General features: G+C 31.6%; 6 protein-coding genes across 7 annotated transcripts in view; 2 read left to right on the plus strand and 4 right to left on the minus strand.

The window, feature by feature from the left end:
• LOC126756896 (2-hydroxyacylsphingosine 1-beta-galactosyltransferase) overlaps positions 1-10,493 on the minus strand; it is a 37,632-nt gene extending 27,139 nt beyond the window's left edge. The window contains exon 1 of the mRNA XM_050470390.1: positions 9,383-10,493. The gene's annotated coding sequence lies outside the window, so the exon portion shown is untranslated. The remainder of the gene's footprint in view (positions 1-9,382) is intronic.
• A 468-nt stretch (positions 10,494-10,961) lies between these two features.
• LOC126756912 (craniofacial development protein 1) lies at positions 10,962-12,633 on the minus strand. Its single transcript, XM_050470415.1, has 3 exons — positions 12,486-12,633; positions 11,526-12,424; positions 10,962-11,463 (listed from the first exon to the last, which is right to left on the minus strand). Exons 1-3 carry the CDS (start codon positions 12,498-12,500, stop codon positions 11,373-11,375), a joined length of 1,005 nt encoding a protein of 334 aa, XP_050326372.1. The 5' UTR covers positions 12,501-12,633; the 3' UTR covers positions 10,962-11,372.
• A 362-nt stretch (positions 12,634-12,995) lies between these two features.
• On the plus strand, positions 12,996-14,682 carry LOC126756916 (crossover junction endonuclease EME1). Its single transcript, XM_050470418.1, has one exon. The coding sequence runs from the start codon at positions 13,061-13,063 to the stop codon at positions 13,985-13,987; it is 927 nt and encodes a 308-aa protein (XP_050326375.1). The 5' UTR covers positions 12,996-13,060; the 3' UTR covers positions 13,988-14,682.
• On the minus strand, positions 14,118-17,701 carry LOC126756940 (transmembrane protein 170B). 2 transcript variants are annotated; one of them, XM_050470451.1, is made up of 3 exons: positions 17,463-17,701; positions 17,221-17,365; positions 14,118-16,883 (listed from the first exon to the last, which is right to left on the minus strand). In XM_050470451.1, exon 3 carries the CDS (start codon positions 16,295-16,297, stop codon positions 15,905-15,907), a length of 393 nt encoding a protein of 130 aa, XP_050326408.1. In that variant the 5' UTR covers positions 16,298-16,883; positions 17,221-17,365; positions 17,463-17,701; the 3' UTR covers positions 14,118-15,904. The 2 variants fall into 2 exon arrangements, with proteins under 2 accessions (XP_050326408.1, XP_050326407.1); XM_050470450.1 differs by having other exon boundaries at positions 17,221-17,701.
• A 354-nt stretch (positions 17,702-18,055) lies between these two features.
• Positions 18,056-18,549, plus strand: LOC126756947 (H/ACA ribonucleoprotein complex subunit 3). The gene is made up of 2 exons (XM_050470458.1): positions 18,056-18,211; positions 18,275-18,549. The coding sequence occupies exons 1-2, from the start codon at positions 18,158-18,160 to the stop codon at positions 18,413-18,415; spliced, it is 195 nt and encodes a 64-aa protein (XP_050326415.1). The 5' UTR covers positions 18,056-18,157; the 3' UTR covers positions 18,416-18,549.
• LOC126756923 (transmembrane protein 223) lies at positions 18,472-19,457 on the minus strand. The gene is made up of 2 exons (XM_050470424.1): positions 18,922-19,457; positions 18,472-18,864 (listed from the first exon to the last, which is right to left on the minus strand). Exons 1-2 carry the CDS (start codon positions 19,364-19,366, stop codon positions 18,569-18,571), a joined length of 741 nt encoding a protein of 246 aa, XP_050326381.1. The 5' UTR covers positions 19,367-19,457; the 3' UTR covers positions 18,472-18,568.
• Positions 19,458-19,540: the final 83 nt, after the last annotated feature.

The following is a 19,540-nucleotide window of genomic DNA, read 5'->3' on the forward strand; positions in this document are numbered from 1 at the left end:
AATCGTATTTTTGTAAATGGCCTCAATTTATGCTCGTCCAAAGGCCATAAGAAGAATGGAGTCAAGTGTTCACCCAAGTGAGGAAAGTTCTCTGAGCGCCATTTACTTGGGAGTGAGCAGAAACGATTCTTTTACAACTGGCTCAAGCAGTTCCGGTCTTAGTATCCTCTGGGTAGACAAAAACATCTGTTTGAAAGAACAGAAGGACGATGTGATCAAAGATGTCTTCTATGAGCTGCCCCCACCACAATATCAAAATCGTGCTTGGATAACGCTGATCGACTTCACCCGAAATATGGTTATCTGTAAAATCATCAAGCTACCTGGCTGTCACCAACCAGATCGATTATGTTGTGATAGACGGACGAAGTGCGTGCGCTCCGTAGTCCTAACATTGACTCGAACCACTATCTTGTTGCAGCGAAGAGGCGCACCCGCCTCTGTGCAACCAAAAACGCACGTCAACAAGTACAAAGAAGGTTCAACGTCGAGAAGCTGCAATCACAACAGGCAGCCGAACGATTTTCTACTCGACTTGTACTCCCGCTCTCTGAGATCACTCATCAGCAACTCGGTATAAAGGAACCGTGGAACGGCATTTCAAGCTCCTTACGTACAGCTGCAAACGAAACCATTGGTTTCCGGAAAAGGCAATAGAACAGCTGATATGATGAGGAGTGCCGTATCACAGTGGAGAGAAAACAGACTGCCTATCTCGCAACGTTATAATCGACCAGAACACGTGCGGGATGGAATAGATAAATACCGAGAGTTGAAGAGGGAAGCGAAACGCATTTGCAGACAGATAAAGAAAAAGACCGAAATGGGTGAGTATGAAGAGCTTTACAAGCTGGCCGACAGGGGTAATGCTCAAAAATTCTACGAAAAAATGCGACGACTAACAGAAGGTTTCAAGACCGGACCAAACTTTTGTAGAATATCCAGAGGTGATCTAGTGCTAAAATTATGGAGGGAAAACTTCTCCAGCATACTGAATGGCAATGAAGAGCTGGCGATGGTGAACCCGATTCCCCAATCGATGCCGACGGAGCAGACGTTCCATTGCCCAACCATGAAGGCGTTCGAATAGCAATAACCCGTCTGAAGAACAACAAAGCGTGGTAGTTATTCCTGAAAACAACCCTCAGAGTAAGTTGAATAGCACAAAAAGTAATTAATGAATTGAGAGCTGTCATCTGGAAGATGGGTCATTGCAGTCATGATCAGGCAATATTGAAAATACTGAAATGTTTTAAATAATTTCAATTCTCCGATAAGCGTACAACATTTAAGGTCCCATTTCTAGCGATATTACCAAGACACACTTCACAAGTACGAGGAAAACTGAAGAGAACTGATACGCTGTAGGCGTATCCAAATATCTTGAAAGATACCCACACTGGATAGTTCGTTACTTAAAGAAGGTTACATCACAAAGAGAAGGGCGAATAATGCCTCTCACTCTTTCCAAATAAAACTTTAGCAAAAAAAAAAACTTTCAATATTTCTTTTTGATTGACGCCTAGCACAGCACAAGCGACTGTTGCTTAGTACACTGAACAGCTGTTAGATAATTTGACTAATTAACAAATCTCTAAACCAAACCAAATGCAACAAAGTTCTCTTCTGCACGGTCTTTCTAGCACAGATAACGGTTGCTCTTCTTCTCTCTTAATGAAATTAACTCAATTAGCAGGCGCTTGGGGATAAGATGAGCTATCACATATGTATCCTTGCAAGAAGGAAGTCTCACAACCACAACCAAACTCCTACTATTTTCTCATTAATATCTTAATCTATTTAACAAACTCATACCATTTTGTGATTTTGTAATTTCTTTCTCAATTTTTACATTTTTATTGACCTTCGAAGACATTTGCCCTCATTATTGAGCAGCGAAACAATATTTTCTTCGTGTTTTCTTGGAAATTTTTTGATTAGGGTGTGAGAGTTAAGCGCACTAGTCATGTAATTGTATTTACATACATACCTATAACATATGTGTATAATATGTACATGTGTTTGCTTTTATTTTTGTTTATCATAATTTGTTAATTTGAGCAATTGCCTTCCACTGACAATGAATTTTATTTGCATGTCACACGAAATCTAATCAATTTATCAAATCGTTTAACAAATGTTATGCGCCCTAAGTGACTTATAACAATGTAACGGTAAATGAAAAAAATAACAACAAAGAGAAACAATTAAATTGCGGAATCAAGTGATGCCATGAACAGCAAAAGCATTGAAATGCAAAAAGGAAGTGCAAATTCCATAAAAAGCGGCATCAGTTAAAAGACAGCATAGGCACACACACCTACACACATACATGTATTAATGAGTGTAGAAGCAGTGAATAGTCGAGTGAAGCAAGCAGTTGAATGAAATTGGCAACAAAACCCAAAGAAATGAGAATTTTATGCGCAAAACTACGCAAATGCACAACAACAAAACGCAAACGCAATACAAAATACATACTTATACTTATATACACAATATAACAGTATCATTAGCGTTTGCTTGGCGCGCTTCGCAAGCCTTTGGCATAGAGATGAGTTATTATTGTACAACAACAATATGAATGCGCAAACAATGACGACAATCAATAACGTGTGTAGTTGTAGCGATCCAAGACACAATAACAAAAACAACAAAAACTGTTGTTGCATGTGCAAAAATGTTTATGCATTCCTTGTTTGACAACAAAATGTTGTGGATTTACATACATAACCACTTCCATTGTGTGCGTATGCGTACGTGTGTGAATGTATGAAGGCTGCAGGTGTGGTAATAGACACATCAATATTTCTATTTGTAACTCTTAACTTTTTATTTATTTAATTATATTTTTGGCTGTCAAAAAACTTTAGAAGGTAAGTTATGTGCTGATGGGGTGTCTATAACATTTCGAAATGTTTATGGTTGAAGGCATTAATTTGGCGGCGTATTTAGAAAATAAAAATTTTTCAACAAAATTGTGAAACTTTAAATAATAATATTGGGAAGAAACAAAGCTTAGAAGCTTATTAATGGAAAATTAAGAATAAATTAAAAATAAAGTTAAAACTTAAATTATGTAAAAAAAAATAATTAAAGTTCAATTCAAGTTATAAAAATATATTTACGTATGAAGTTAAAATTAAAATTGAATTAAATTGAAAATTTAAAAAAAATTAAATTGAAATAAAAATTAAAATTAAGATTAAAATTAAAGTTAAAACTAAAATTGAAATTAATATTGATAATAAAATTAAAATTTAAATTAAGGATAAAATTAATTTTAAATTATAAATTAAATTAAAATTAATAAATAAAATTAAATTATAATTAAAATTAATAATAAAATTAAAGTTAAAACTAAAATTCAAATTTGAAATTTAAATTGTGTAAATAAAAAAATTTAATTTAATTTAGGTGGTAATTAAACTTAAGTATGAAATTGAAATGAGAATTTAATTCAAATTGAAATTACGGTTAGAACTAAAATTTAAACTTAAATTAACAACTTTAAAACTAATTTCAAAGAAAAATAAAAAAAAAATTAAATAAGAATTCAAATTAACATCAAAATTATTAGTAAAACTAAAGCTTAAATTAAAATTAAAATTAAGATTATGAAAAGAAAAATATTGAAATTAAAATTATAAAGAATTTTAGTACAAATTTAAGTTATATAAATTAAATTAAAATTTCAATTAAAATTAAAATCAAATTCAACTAAAGTTTAAAATTAAGAATGAAATTAAAATTGAAATTTAAAATTAAATTAAATTAAATTCAAATTATAATTAAAATTAAGAAAAATAATGAAAAAATAATTAAAATAATTATTGAAATTAAAGTTAAAATTGAAACATGCTTTAGGTCCGTCACCCGGTTGCAATGCAACTCCGAATTCAACTGACAAATTTTCAGTTCTTTCCGCATTCGGGTTTTAACCAAAACCACCACGATACTCCCCGAGGGACCAGTCCGCATGAACGGGTTGAAGCGAAATCCAAGGGCTCCTACTCCCCGTGGTACCAGAATTAAGTCTTCAGTCAGACGCCGTACCCGAAACTCTACCAATTGAGCTTTCATACTGCTCTGGACCAGGGGTTTGACCCCATACGCATATCTCACATACATACCATTCACTAATGATGCTAACCCTAATACTCAGTTAATCGTGTTCGTTGCCTAAACAATTCACACGCAAATGAGGACCCCAACAGTTCGGCATACATTGACCCGCGCCCCACACATACACCACGATCTATCATATAGGTGCCTCTGATGAAAAAATGCATACAGAGGCTCATCCCAGTAAGCAGAAAATCCAGACTCAGATCACAAACCGCGGATGTAACATCTAAATGTCCATGGTCCTGTTCAGATTCCCATACCACCCAGATCCCTAATGTCCGAGTACATTGACCCGCGCCCCACATATACACCACGATCTATCATATAGGTGCCTCTGATGAAAAAATGCATACAGAGGCTCATCCCGAGTAAGCAGAAAATCCAGACTCAGAGAAAACCTGAAGTCAACAAACCTAACATGTCGGATGTACTCGTAAGCCACCCGGCCGTTTGGGACTATAGTCGCAACGGTCTTTCCGTTTACACCTGACCCTGTCATCTAGTAGTCTCTAGGGATCTAAGGACCTTCCCTCTCCCCGTCATCGTCAAAAATCCAATCATTCCGCAACAGGTCAAGAGGGGGTGCCACCCATTCATTAAATAAATGCCTCGCCTCGACTGTAGCTTTGATATCCAGACGTTTGCCGTACGACGGCCTTAGTAAGGCCATTTCGAAGAATTTTTTCTATGGCAGAAATAAATTTCGTCACGCATTTTAATAAACAAAATATAGACAGTCAAATAACTAAGCATCATTAAACTTCATTCATACAAAATTGCCATCCACCTTTTTCCACTGCACATTCAATTGTTGACTTAAGTACCGCTATTTTGCGTTTACAGCTCAACTGTACTTGAGCGTTGTAATTGTACTTAATGAAGTCTTTCAGCAATTAGCCGTTGCTTTTGTGACTGTTCGTCAGAGCGATAAAAGCGACAGTTCACCGCCCTGCGACATTAACGCCTCTGACCTTGACCACAATCGGCCAAACGAGACCGATGATGATGACGATACCAAACTGTTGTCAATGAGATGCGCATTTGAAACGAAATCAGGTTTCTTTGAGAAAAATTAGATGAAATTTACGTTTGTAATGTGATTTTCGACTGTTGAATAGTTTGGTGATGGATTTGTGACAGTGAGTTTGTAGTTTAACGGAGGTCGCTGTGAAAACTTCTATATATGTATATATACATACATACATATATATATATGTAATATGCCAGTGTGCATGTCTGTAAGCATGTGTTGGTGTGGAGTATGAGTTATATAGCTTTCAAAATATTTTTATTATTCAGGGTTTGAGTATATCAAGGTTCATTATTTCGAAAATTTTCATATACCGGAGTTTAAAATATATTTTTTTAAGAAACTTTGAATAAAAGTAATGAAAATTTAATTACTTTTTAAATCAAGAAATGTCCAAAAATGAACATTAAATTATATTTAATAAAATTTAAATATTTTTTAATCAAAAAATGTCGAAAATGCAATATTCCACGCCAAAATTACTTTCCGACCTTAGCTCTCGACAGACATTCGTTACAAAAGTTTTAATGAAAATTACTTTGCGTTAGCATATTTCTTTATAATTACATTAAACTTATTAAATTGCTTGTTTTTGTTATTTTTGCTAAATAAAATGCTTTTCCATCAACTCATCACTTCATTTTAATCAGTGTCTTTAAATTATCTCGAACCACCGGCTGGGTTCAGTAGACGGCCTTGCGTTTACAACTGTCCGTTTCTCATTAAAAAATATTCCTATCTAGCCATTTTGCCAATTTATAAACTGCTTTTGGCGATAGCCGCCCGAACAGGTTGAGGTTATGAATATACTAAAGGAAAACTGAAACAAGTTCGCTTCTTAAGTCTTTTATTTATCGCCCTTTGTAGCCCTTTATATGTAGTACTTTATTGCGAGTTTCATACATGTCTATATAACAGCACTTGTGGTTTTACAAACTTTCCATGCTTTTAAGCAACTTCAAGTTATTTTCCGTAAAGTTGGCAGTGAAGCATATGCAGGGTTTGTGCAAAATTGTTTGCGAAAATTGAAAAATAAAACAAAATTGGTGCGAAATTTCCAGAATTTTCAAACAAAAAAAAATTGGTCTTCAAGCGTGTTTTAGTAACAATTTTAGCACATTTTTAGTACTTCTTTGCCCACATCGCCAACTTATAATTGGCCACTTGCAGCGGCGCAGTGAATGTCACAAGGCACTTTGCCTGCGATTTCTCGCTTTCGGCAACATTGCAAGCAGAAGTTAAGCGCGCTGGTACTTCCAGTTACAAGAGTGCCAATTTCGCAGTTGACCAACGTCATTTAATAGCTATCAGCGCGCTCTCGCTTAGTGGGTCACACATGCAATGCGGTATCGATTTGGAAAATTTAAATCTGGTTTACAAAGTGTTTTCCATTTTTTCGGTTTCGGTTTCGGTTTCGGTTTTTGCGTGTTTCACTTTTGGGCTTTGGTCAGTCACATGCACCAATGTAATGCTGGTAATTAAGTAATTGCATTGAATTCGCTGGAACTTGTGTGCAGGCAAACTTGACAGCAGCGAAAATGCGTGTGCGTGTGTGTATAATACATTTACACCTACTTATATATACATATATACAAAAATAAAAAATCTTATTGTATTTGGAAAACAACAATTGCATTAGTGTTGTATTGCAATTGTGTGTAGTAACCCAGTTGCAGTTGTAATTGTAGTTTTGACGCTACAACGTGACTAAGCCTAATTTGTTAAATAAACCGCTTACTTTTTACAAAAAAAAATAATATTTGCTTGAAATGCGAAAATAGTCACACAAACTCACATTTTCAAAAAAAAAGAGTTGTTTCGAAAGAGAAAAATATTTTTTTTATACATTCATCTTCTTTGTTTTAAAAATAGTTGAAAATATAAAAAACAAACTTTTTCCTTTCATTATTTCATTTTTTTATATATGTAGTATGTAATATATGTATTTATTTTCAAACCATTTAAAAATATTAAAATGCATTGTAAAAAATTATTTCGCTCATTTGCAAAAAAAAATATTGTTGAGATAAATAACTTTACTTTATTTTAGTAAGCTAAATTTAAATAATTTATTTTTAATTCATTCAATTTCATCTTATTTTAATTAAAAAAAATTTATATACAGATATAATTAAATTAAATTAAATAGAACAAAATACAATAAATAAACTAAATTAAATTAAATTAAAAAAAATTGAAAATAAAGTCATCATTCATTTTTTAATTTATTCTATTTATTTTATTTTGTTCTATTTAATGAAAATAATGTCATAATTTTTTTATTTTATTTAATTTTTTTTTAATTTAATTTAATTATTTCATAATTATTTAATTTAAGTTAATTTTTTTAATTGAAATTAATTTATTTAATTATTTTCTTTAAATAATTTTAATTCTTATGATAATTGGTTGTCAAAAAATTCAATTAAATCTAATTTTGAATAATTTGGCATAATTTTGTTTATTTATTTTTCTTATATTTTTTTTGTTTTGATTTTTGAATTTTGTTTTTACTTTTTTGCACTACAATTCATTTTTTAATTCAATTTTACTTTATTTTCATTAAATTACATATTTTTTTTATAAAAAAGTGTAATCAAATATGTTGAATTCATTAAAAATTAGCAACGAAACAACTTAATTGAATTTAATTTTAAACCATTAATTTGTTGTTAATCTTCATATATTTTTTATTAAATTTATTTGTTTTTTTTTTGCTTTTTTTTCAACTTATTTTTTTTAATATTGTTTTATATTATTTTCGTATAATTAAATTAATTTTTTTATGAGAGTTGGTAGTCAAATAATCCCATTTAGCTTAACAAAAATTCAATTACAATTTTTTTATTTCAAATTTTTGGATATAATTTTATTAAAATAAATATTTTTTTACTTTAATTAAATTTATTTGTTCATAAAGTTTCTTTTAATTCTGATAAATTTACTTTTTATTTTACTTAATTTAATGTAATGTAATTTGCATACTTTAATATTATTTTCTTTCAGTCTTTTATTTATTTTTATGCGATTTATTTTATTTTTCTCTTCGATTTATTTTTTATTTGAATTTTAATTTTTTTAAACTAAATTTTATTTTAATTTTTTCTTTTTTCTTTAATATTATTTTTATTTTAATTAATTTTTTTATCAAACAATTTATTTCAATTTTATTTTAAATATTTAACTTTTTTATTTTTATTTCTATTTATTTAATTTATTATTATTTTTTTATTGCTTTTAACTGTTTTGCTAGTGAATTATTGTCATTTAGTTTAATTTTGAGTCTTTATTTTAAATTTGTTGATCTAAAATAATTTATTTTTTATTTTTATATGCTTTAGTTTTATTTATTTGTTTTTGTCCTCATAATCTACTTCAATAAATTTTTTTTTATTATTATTTAATTATTAATATTTTTTTGTTTTTCTTTGTTCTATTAACATAACTTAATTTGAATTTATTTATTAATGTTATTTTTGTTTATTTTATTTTTATATTACTTATATTAAATTTATTGCCAATCAAATAATTTTATTTTATTTAGTTTTTAATCATCTGACATTATTTTATTCAACATTATTTAATTATTTTTACTTTATTTATTACATTTTACTTATTTTTTCTCCACTTAACTTTTTTGTTTAATTAAATTTAATTTTTCATTTCAGTTAAATTTAATTTAATTTTAAGTTTTTTAATTTTTAATTTTATTTTAAATAACATATTTTTTTAAATTAAATTTAATTTAAGTTTCCTCAATTTTTTATTTTATTTTAACTAAATATTTTTTTTTATATTATAATTTAATTTTTTATTTTATTTTAACTAAATAATTTTTTTTATTTTAATTAATTTTTTTTTTAATTTAAGTGTTCTTAGTTTTTTATTTTATTTTAATTAAATTAATTTTCATTATTTAAGAATTAATTTTTTTAATTTCAATAAAATTGAATTTAATTTTAAGTTTTCTTAATTTTTAATTTATTTTAATTCGATTAGTTTTTTAATTAAATTAATTTTTACATTAAAATTAGTAATCTTACAATTCAAATCAATTTTTTTATACTTTAATTTTTTTATTATATTTATCTATTTTTATTTACTTTACTTTGAATATACATTTGTAATTTTTTAACTTTTTTCATATTTTAATTTTTTTATTTAATTTAATTTTACCTACATTTCTTAATTGTCATTGAATTAATTAATTTTTTTTCAACTTACATTTCCTCCTACTTCACGCGGTTTTCCTTAAATTATTTGTGTATATTTTTTTGTATTTTTCCCTCGCACCCGTTCCTCGTCGAACCAGTTTCTTCCTTTCTATTCGGTCGCGTGCTCTGATCTGGTCTGTCGTGCAGCCGCTGTTGTCGGAAGTTAACGTCCTGTTTTTCCTTAAATAGCAGTTATATGTATATTCAGCATGCGCAGCAATCAGCGCGATTCGCTTGCAACACAGCGCGACCAGAAGTTGCAACACAGCTTCACTTTTCGTTGAAGGCTTTCAAAACGGTCACTGACTACTTTATACATTTGTTTTAGCTTTATTTTGGCTCAAATATATGATTTCATACTTTTTTGGCGCTTCATATACATACGTGTGTGTGTGTGCGCGAATATTTATGCATGCATGTACAGATCAAGGCGTTTATTTTTTTGATTGCGACAACACACTTTCACCACTGGCGTTGCACAATTAAAATTTTAAAACAGGCGAAATTATTATTTGAAAAAAAAAATTTGCAACAATTTTAAAAAATTTTCACAGAGCTATAACGGTAATTTGAAATTGAAATTTTATTTTATATTTTTTAATGAAAAATATATATGTATGTATGTGTGTGTGGACCACCTTGAGCACCAAACAGTTAAGCGCTTGCAGATTCATGCAACTGCTTGTTGTTGTTGTTAATTTTTTTCTTAGTTTCCGCAAGTTTCTTACAATTTCTTTGCTCTGTTTGCTTGCTTTTTAACATGTAGCGAGTAACGCCACCGAAGAAAGGGAAACCCAACGGAACTGTTGTCACTTTTTCACGCTTCACTTGTTATCAACAGCAAACGCTTTGTAGCGCACAAAAACGCCAAATAATATAACAGTAATTTGTTATCGAAGCAAACAACGGCGGATCATTATTATTGAAAGAAGCGCTTGAAGACTTCTTTTCGCTCGTTTTTTTTTTTTTTGTTTTTTGTCACAAAATCCTGCTTACGCTCGCGCAACACAACAACGTGCCGTCCGTGGTAAAACGTCGTAAACGCGCCAACAGTCGAAAACTAACTGAATGCGCATTGATAATGTCGACAAGGTTTTGGCCAAGTAACAGTAATAGCCAGCGTTGATCGGCAAAGCTCACTTTGGCCACAAGCGCGATTGAGGCAGCAGTCCAACTTACAACTTGTAATCAGTCACTTGAAGTCGAGCGAAGGCAATGAGCGCTGAATTTTTCGCTACAAACACATACATACACACATACTTGTATTGCAACGAGCTGTTTTAAGCGCTTCTTTACATCATTCAATGGCTGGTTCAGAGCGGCGTCGCAGCAAAAATTTTAAGTCGCTCTTCGCTTAAGAGTACGAAATTAAAGAGCCCCACGCCTTCGCTATTTGAAATTGAAAATGGTTTTCCAACTCCGATTCGATTTTAAAGTTGCCACAAAAGACTTAAGCAGCAAACTTGAGCTCATTGCAAAGATCTCCTTCACGAACTAGAGTGAAGCACAATTATTATATCAAAAGAAAAAAATATTATTAAATTCAAATGTTATTTTCGAGAAATTGAGTAAAAGAAAATGCTTACGACTCTGGCTAAATGTCACTTTATTCGATAATCCCACATACATTTATAGTATTTTTTGATATTGATTGCCCTACCAATAAATTCAATTCTTGCTAGTTGCCGTTATGCAGACAAACCAATTTTATCAGAATATGGCTGTTGGTATTTACTAATAAGCGCTCATTTCTTAATTTTTGTAATTTCTTACGCATGCTGTATTTATTGTTTGCATATTATATATTTTATTATATATAGAATACAATAGGCGGTTATCAAGTGGTCAATTTCAACATAAGCAAATATGTTTTATGATTATAAATGTAGCTTTATAGTTTACCAGTTACTTATGTATTTAAATAATTACATAACTAAATCAGAATGTGTCACATAAATTTTTAATATTAATTATAATAAATTATAAAACTATGGTAGGACTTAGTTGTTGCGCCGTGATTGACGCAGATTTTTCTCAATTTCAAACTGTCGTAAATCGGTGCGTTGTAGAAAATCCTGGCGCTCCAAGTAGCTGAAAGTGCACATTATATGTAATTATAATAACATTTCTTAAAAAAAATCAAAAAGACATACCCATCTTTGCCTTTGTTGAATGTTTGCAACTCTTCTTCAATACCTTCATTCTGTTTGAAGCTCTTCCAGTCTAATTGCGACTTCTCTAGTACGGATATTTTCTTCTTTTTACCGATCTGGTTGAGTATGGAACCTAAACCGCCAGCGCTGCTGCCACCAGCCATTGGTCTTTTTAAGCCTACTGGCAAACCGGCTCTCGATGCAGAGGTACCTGCTACAGGGCGTTTCACTGTCTCTTTGTTTTCTTTAACGCTGTCAGCGTTAACAACTTTTTCTACACACACTTCTTCTCCCGCAAAATCTAGAATTTCGGTCACAGTAACCTTATCCGGTTTTTTTGTTTCGGCTGGCTTTTCGTCAGAGGTAGATTTTTCTGCACTTTTAACTATGGGCTTTTTTGGACTATTAAGTCCATTAGTCACACTGGCTGTTGATGCACCATTTACGTTTGCTTGTGTTTTAGTTTTTGTTTTTGATTCGGCATTTTTCGGTTTTACATCGCTAAGGAAATCAGCCCAGAGTGCATCAGATCTAGATTTATCCTCTTCCTCCGATTCCAAAGTGTCCTTTTCTTTACCACTATGTAGTCGCTTTGCAGCATCTGTTTGTCGCGTGTTACGCTTGCGCTCTGAGTCGGCAGTTGTCGCACACTCATCATCCGTATCACTCGAATGTGCCTCGTCTTGGGCACGTGCACGTTTCCGACTTTTCACCTTTTTCGCTTGTTTCTTTGTGCTATCTGAATTTTTACGAGTTGATTTTTTTATTGTATTTTTGGAGTTACTGCCCTCTTCATCACTACAACTAGAAATTTCACTAGAAGCCTCTTCTGAAACCTCAATGCCGGCTTCTTTTTCCGGACAGAAATCACTGTCACTTTCATCACTATCATGTAATTCCTAAGAGCAATCACGTATTCAATTAAATATATTCTCAAATTCACAAAACTTAAATACTTACCACTTCGGGGTCCATTTTGCGAATTCCTGCTTGCAATATAGCTTTTAAATAATTTCAATTAATACTCCACGACGGTAGCTGCAAATTTAAGTTTATATGTACATATGTATCTTTCGAAAAATCACTTTTTCATTTCTATTCCGCTTTAAACTTCTCTTCGGTTGTCAGCACAGCATTGTGAGCAATTACCAGCTGGTGTCTAAAGTGAGGGTTGCCACAATTTGAGTAAATTTAATTAAATAATTTTAATGTCATACGTTCAGGACGAAAAATTATAGTTTTCAAAGACTCAGCAGCAATACGCTTTAGGCAAAAAATATTAAAAATTGAAGAAATTTTGTATGTATGTGTCAAGGTTTACTTACTTATTTTACAGTTGTATCAAAGATTGTTTAATAAAAAATTATATGACAATCACAACTTTTGACAAGCGATATTATTTGTTCATCACAGATGTCGCTAAGCGTCACATTTAGCTGTCACTTTTGCGAAACCCAATATTTTTTAAATAGTTACGAAGGCGGTAATGTTTTGAAAAACAAAGATATATTGCATTCAAACAACAATCAAAAGAAATGGACACGAAAGCCGACAAATTACAAAAAAAGGCAATTCGAGATCAGCAAAAGCGTATCAAACCTGGCGAATGCCAGAAATATGTACGCATGGTTTTGGACAGCAGTATATTAAATTCGAGTATTCCGGGACTTGGTTGTGAATTAAAATTAGAAATCGAACAGCTACAAATAAAATATGCAATACGCGATTTACCGTCTAAATCTTGTATCATTTGGGAACGTCAATCGGGTCAACGGGAATTGCTGCCTAATGAGTGTTTAGATTCGCCGCTGAGCGCAAAGTGGGAATCGGAAAATCAAGTTGTGCAATTTTTTTCTAAACAAGATTTGAAGAACACAACAGCAACTGAAATAGCGAAGAATATGGAAAATAATTTTCCAGATATGCAACCCACTATAGCCTTATTAGCAGATCGAAATAAGAATGCGGAATCAAACACTACAAATTCTGTGCTCATAGATTTACAAGTCTTGCATCAAGTAGCCACAATACAAGTAGCGCCAGTGTCTAACGAAGTTGCTGCAACCTTACGTCGTTTCACAAAAGCCATAGCGGAAGCGCCATTCAAGCAACAGAAAGCCGAAACACTGGGCACTTTTAAAAAATTCCTAGCCAACGATAAGAAACAGTGTGTACGTGTCGTGGGTACAAACGGTTTAGGCCGCCTTTGGCAACAACATTTAAATCGTTTGCCTTTAGTAACCTTGGAGGTAGCTGAGACTATAATCGCAAAATATCCATGCCCCAAAAAACTTTTGGACGCATATGAACGGGATGCAGATGAGGAGAAAAAGATAATGGCCGATTTGAAAATCAATCGCGGTGGCCCACAGCCATTGCAAGCGGATAGGCGTATTGGACAGGTATTGAGCGGAAAGTTACACATGCTGTATAACAGCAGAGATCCAAATGCAATTATTTAATCAAAAATTTGAAAACTTTTACGAAAAGTGGGATATTTGCATGCACGAGCGCTAATTGAGAATATTTATACACCAATTTTGCAATTATAGAAAATTTTACTTCGATTAAGTTATACATTAGAACAATGGATTATATAATATTTTTTTACCACTTGTTTATTGTTTATTCCTTAACGTTATATATTATTATTATACATAAATTAGGCTTTTTCAATATATGTTTATGTGTTTAATTAGTCATTTGTTCATCAATTTTATATGGTCTAAGGTGAGGCCTAGCACTAAATATTTATAAGTATAATTATTAAATATAATATCGTAAATTAGAATATTATTTGGTTAATTATGCACAATTGCTAATAGTATTTGTTATTCAGTTATAATTAAAAATCACATATTTTCATATTCCGTAATTTTGTTATACAATATTCACTAATTTTTTTCTATCATTTTTGTAGTTATGTATGTATATATTTGCTTAAGTAATTTGACAAATTGTACATTCAAAACGCTGTGGACACGACGGTTCGCCAACAAAATTTATTTTTTAATTTTTTTTTTTTATTACTTTTGTCCCTAAGCGTTTGCCCGCATTAATTAAATCATCCGAATTATAAATGTTTTTAATTGTTATTATTTTTGTCAATTACGAAATTTTATAAAGAATAAAATAACTGTTCTATGGAGTTTACGTACACATATTTCGATATTAATTGAGTTTTAAAATCTTAGCGAATATTGTGATTGTTCTTACTTTTTTTTGGACATGCCATTTCTTTTCTATTTGGCAAATGTGAATCGATATTGTTTAAAAAACCATACATACGTACATACACAGGAAAAGTACGCGACATACGAACGTATTGGTAATAGGAATAAATTAAAAGATAATCACTAAAGTAATGAAATAATTTCCAACTGATTTTTAATAAACCAAATTAAAAATTTCATGAACACGTATTTAATAAGGGAAGTCATCACTCTTTCTAGAATCACGAATATGTGAAAATGATTTAGTTCGCCGTTTTGTTTAAATTACTGAAACCTGTCCAAATAAAAACGTAATGTGAGATAATTTCAACTTGATATGTGAGCCAACCGTTTGACTTGAAATGTAATTAACAGTTATGTAAATGCAAACATTAAGCTACGTTCCAATATTTTTGTCATAAGTGAAGTTTTATATGTATTACTTTTTTTCTAGCATTTTAAGGAAATATTTATATAACACTAATTGGCCGAAAATTTGTACAAATTTTTAGACAGTTAAAATTAAGTTCGTTGGCATGTAGCATGGCATGGGTTTCACTCCGGTAGTTTGTAATATTTTATTATAATTTAAAAAGCCCAATTATATATGTACGTTATATTTTAGTATGAGTAGTGAGTAATTCATTTAGTTTTAATTTTTACAATGTTTGCATGTGCTCATGAATCACCGTATTTCGCTTACTGACTAATGATGCATGTAAAGTGTTCTTCCTTTTAATGAATGAATGCTTTTACGAATACTTGTATTTAAGATTTATTTAATTTATTTGTTTGTTGGTGTATATAATTTCGATAAATAGTCAATAAAGCAAATATTAAACTAAAGCAGATGTAATGTATATATAGATATAAAGAGAATAATGGATAACTAAAACATATTTTTGTTAGAAAACTTATTACATAAACACATGTAGAATATAAATTATCATTATATGAACATTTATGGACTGGTAATCTTGTAACTATAAATATACATTATTATTTTATTATTCTTTACAATCGTAATAATTATTTTTTTACTTAAACTCTATGCGATTATCACTAAGACTTTACGTGTGTGTCTGTATGTGTATTTGGAACTGTCCGTCTGTCAGTCATTCACTCACTTTGCCATACATCCCCCCGTTTTAAGCGTCCGCCACATTTCTATAGTGTAGCCAAAATTCGTGTAAAACCTAAGCACGCTGACACTATCGTTTGGCCTACACCCCACACCATTGCATATATTGGCGACATTGGCAGACTGGAGGCTCGATGCACGAATGCTATCACTGCGCTACTTACTATGCCACTCATGGCAGGCGATAAAAATCCCATTACTAGAATTAGTATAGAAAAGAAGCGTCCGAATTTATGTTTGCGTAGGGTCACAAAAGCAACCAAAGCCGCGCATGTGTGTATGAAAATGGAGGAGAAGAGCGCCCAAAGAAATATGTGATACCACATTTCACGAAATGTATTGAGGCCATTTAGTGAGCGCAAACCCATAACATCGGCAATGGTGTCCAACTCATCGGTGTCATCAGCGTCGGACAACATTACAAGCTGAATGGTAGACGTGTTGACGGCGGTGGCGAGGTTATAGGTAGAAATGAACGTAAGAGGCGTGTACTTATAGGTAAAGTTGAACGGTGGCTACTGATCGATGTTGTTTATGTTTGTAAAGTACTTGATTAACTTCGATATAGAGTATATTTATGTTGAAATACGGCGTCGTTAATTAATTTGTTATAGTTGTATTTTTTCTTGGTTGTATTTGTCGTTTTTGTTTTAATTTTTACTCGATTTGAATCGTACTTATGTGTAATAGACGAAAATATCACAAACTTATTTGCTGATGTACCACTTTGGCGGGAGTACAAGTATGGATGTAGCTATTTGATAAAGTCGCTCTGCGGTGCCGCTTTTAACTAGTGCAAATCTCGCCATTACTGGTATATTCATGTAATGATTCCATCTCTACACTGTCGATAGGCTTTAATTCACTTGGTTGCCAACATTTTCATGTAAACTTTTTTGCGATCACTTATAGGTCGTAATTTCGATGTTAGCAAACGTGCTGATATATTAAAGATGTCATGGAAGGCTTTAGCATGGCGGAATATTTTTAATCGCATTATTAAACCTAAAAAATTTAATTAAGAAAAATTAATTATAAAAAAAATTTAATATAAATATTATTAAACTTAGACAACAAACAAACATACCATATATGTAATTATATATGTACGTACATACATGTGGACATGAACAAAATGAATACATTAGTAATACATTTTTAAGAGATAAGATGCATTTCCTTTACTTTAATTAATACGTATATTTTCCGCTTTTTTGTGCACAAATCATTAACTTTGATCTTTAGGCCACTAATGTACATGTATGTATGAGGTTGTTCCATTAAATGTTATTTTTTATTAAAATATTCACCAAAACTTTTCCGTACAATTTTTTTTATTTACCTTTTAATCAGCCCCACATTCAATGTCTTCGACAGCTGCTTTCCCACATACAATTAGTTTGCGTCCTACAATTATGCGTGTGAATCTCCACGTTGTTGCCCGAAAAGAACATCTTTAGCCGATTTGATTTTATTTCTAAACATTGCTATTGGTTATAATTTAAATGCACATTTTTAATTCAGTTTTCCAAAAATACTAATCGATTTCCAAATTGCAAACCATTACTCCCTACTTCCACTCACTTTATTGTACACCGCCCGTTTGTTCAGATTTGCTTCAAAACCATCCTAATTGCGTTAACACTATTTAGGTATGCAAATACTTGTCAGTCACTATAGTAGAAAATCTGTTGTAGTACTTTATTTTTTCGAAAGTCGCGACCAAATTTAATTTTCTGTGCAAGTTATTAAATTTCTAATAGAAATCGCTTCGTCCATAACAAAGAAAATTATTGTACATCTTCTTCTTCTCGCTTAAAGAGGCTACCAGAGTAGAGATTTGGTGAAAATAAAATATTTTCTTAAACCATTTATATGCATAAAACTCAAACAATAAAATAACTTATATGAGAGGTAAAAGTTATGGGTAACGTCACCTTTCCATTGATACCCATTTTATCCCCGAAATCCAGGGATGCTATTCTCGCATCGCAGCCAAAATTTATTTAAAAAAGTTGTAATATTTCACTATTTTTCCATCTACTGTGAGGTCGTTTGTTGAAAATAAGTTATTTAAGCAAAGTGGTAGCATACTTGTTATCAACAGCTGTTACTATTACTATTCACAATTGACTACTTTTCATTTTGACGTTTCAGAAAGATAGAAAACAATCTTGTTTGACATTCTCAAATTGACATTTGGGTTTTTTAGAAGCAACGTAAAACACGTGTGAGCGACAAATTTATTTCAATTGTTTTGTTAAAAATTAGAAGCCAAAATGTATCTGATGTACACTTTAAATGAAAAAGGAGAACGCGTTTACACGCTGAAGGTAAATTTAATTTTCCTAGGTTTGAAATAACTATAATAATCAAGATATGCATTTTTCTTTTAGAAACGCACTGAAGATGGATTTCCAACGATCTCTGCTCACCCAGCACGTTTCTCGCCGGAAGATAAATACTCACGTCATCGTTTGACCATCAAAAAACGTTTCGGTTTGCTGATCACACAACAACCTGAACCAGTCTACTAATTTTGATACCTACATAATGTCTGTACCTTGATAAGTTCGTTTTTAAGTAAATATGATTCAAATATGCATAACATATTTTATTAACTAAGGCTTAAATATGAGTAAATAAACACTTTATATTAACTAAAAAATAACAGTACCAGTCAATTTATTTCAATCAACCTTACGTTTCAAACCTGCTGTAAAATCAAATAGTTGAGGATTTCGGAACTCTCCACGCATATCAAGCACGTAATATAGTGCACGATTTTTCACTTTGATAGGCAATTGATTGCGTGCTGTTTCACGAGATTCCTGTGCAGAAATACATTTCAGTGGCACGGTCATTATCCTGTTTCTATTAAATGGGCCATAGGTAACAAACGCAACATCTTTTCCACCTTTACGTAGTATAAGATAACGCACCGAACGCAAAGTGAACAACCAGGTGGCACACAGAATACCATACCCTACAAGCAAATATAGTTAGTTTACACTTAACACAGTAATGAAATTAGCTATACAACCTATTAAGAAGGAGATTGTTGTGATGCCATTTCTGTATTTGTTTTCGCCTAAGTTTATTTTTTGATACCAGGCTAACTCTTCGCCAGGTATTTCCTGCACTGGAGCATCTTTAAGGGTTGTAAATGCAAAATGCGACAGATAAGTCCAAAATACAAATTGACACAATCCAAAGATGTTCAACACATTGTAATATTTTGGGTTCTCGTATTTGAAAAGTACCACATCCTTCGAAACATTTGTGTTCACATTAAAAGCGGGCGAGGAGCGATTACGTGCCGGTGTTCTCAGAGTAATTGTAGGTTTATTTAACAATGATAGTGCTTTATGAGTAACCGGCGGCTTTAAGTTTTGCGAAAGAAATGATGTACGATGTAGCAAACGACAGGTGCTTGTCCGAAAAATATTAGCAGTTGAATTTAAGGTGATATGTAATAATATACTCATTTTGCAAATAAATTTTTGCTGTGCACTATGTAATTACGATAACCTCAACATTTTGCCTTTTTTTCTAGTAGCAAATTCTTCAAGGAACAGCTGATCGGCGGTTTGTTTTGATACACAGCCAGTGCTGCTGCTCAAGAGAATTGCTGGAATGCTATTTTTTGCAGTTTGAAAATT

This window comes from Bactrocera neohumeralis, chromosome 4 (assembly GCF_024586455.1).
Source record: "Bactrocera neohumeralis isolate Rockhampton chromosome 4, APGP_CSIRO_Bneo_wtdbg2-racon-allhic-juicebox.fasta_v2, whole genome shotgun sequence".
Taxonomy (NCBI): domain Eukaryota; kingdom Metazoa; phylum Arthropoda; class Insecta; order Diptera; family Tephritidae; genus Bactrocera; species Bactrocera neohumeralis.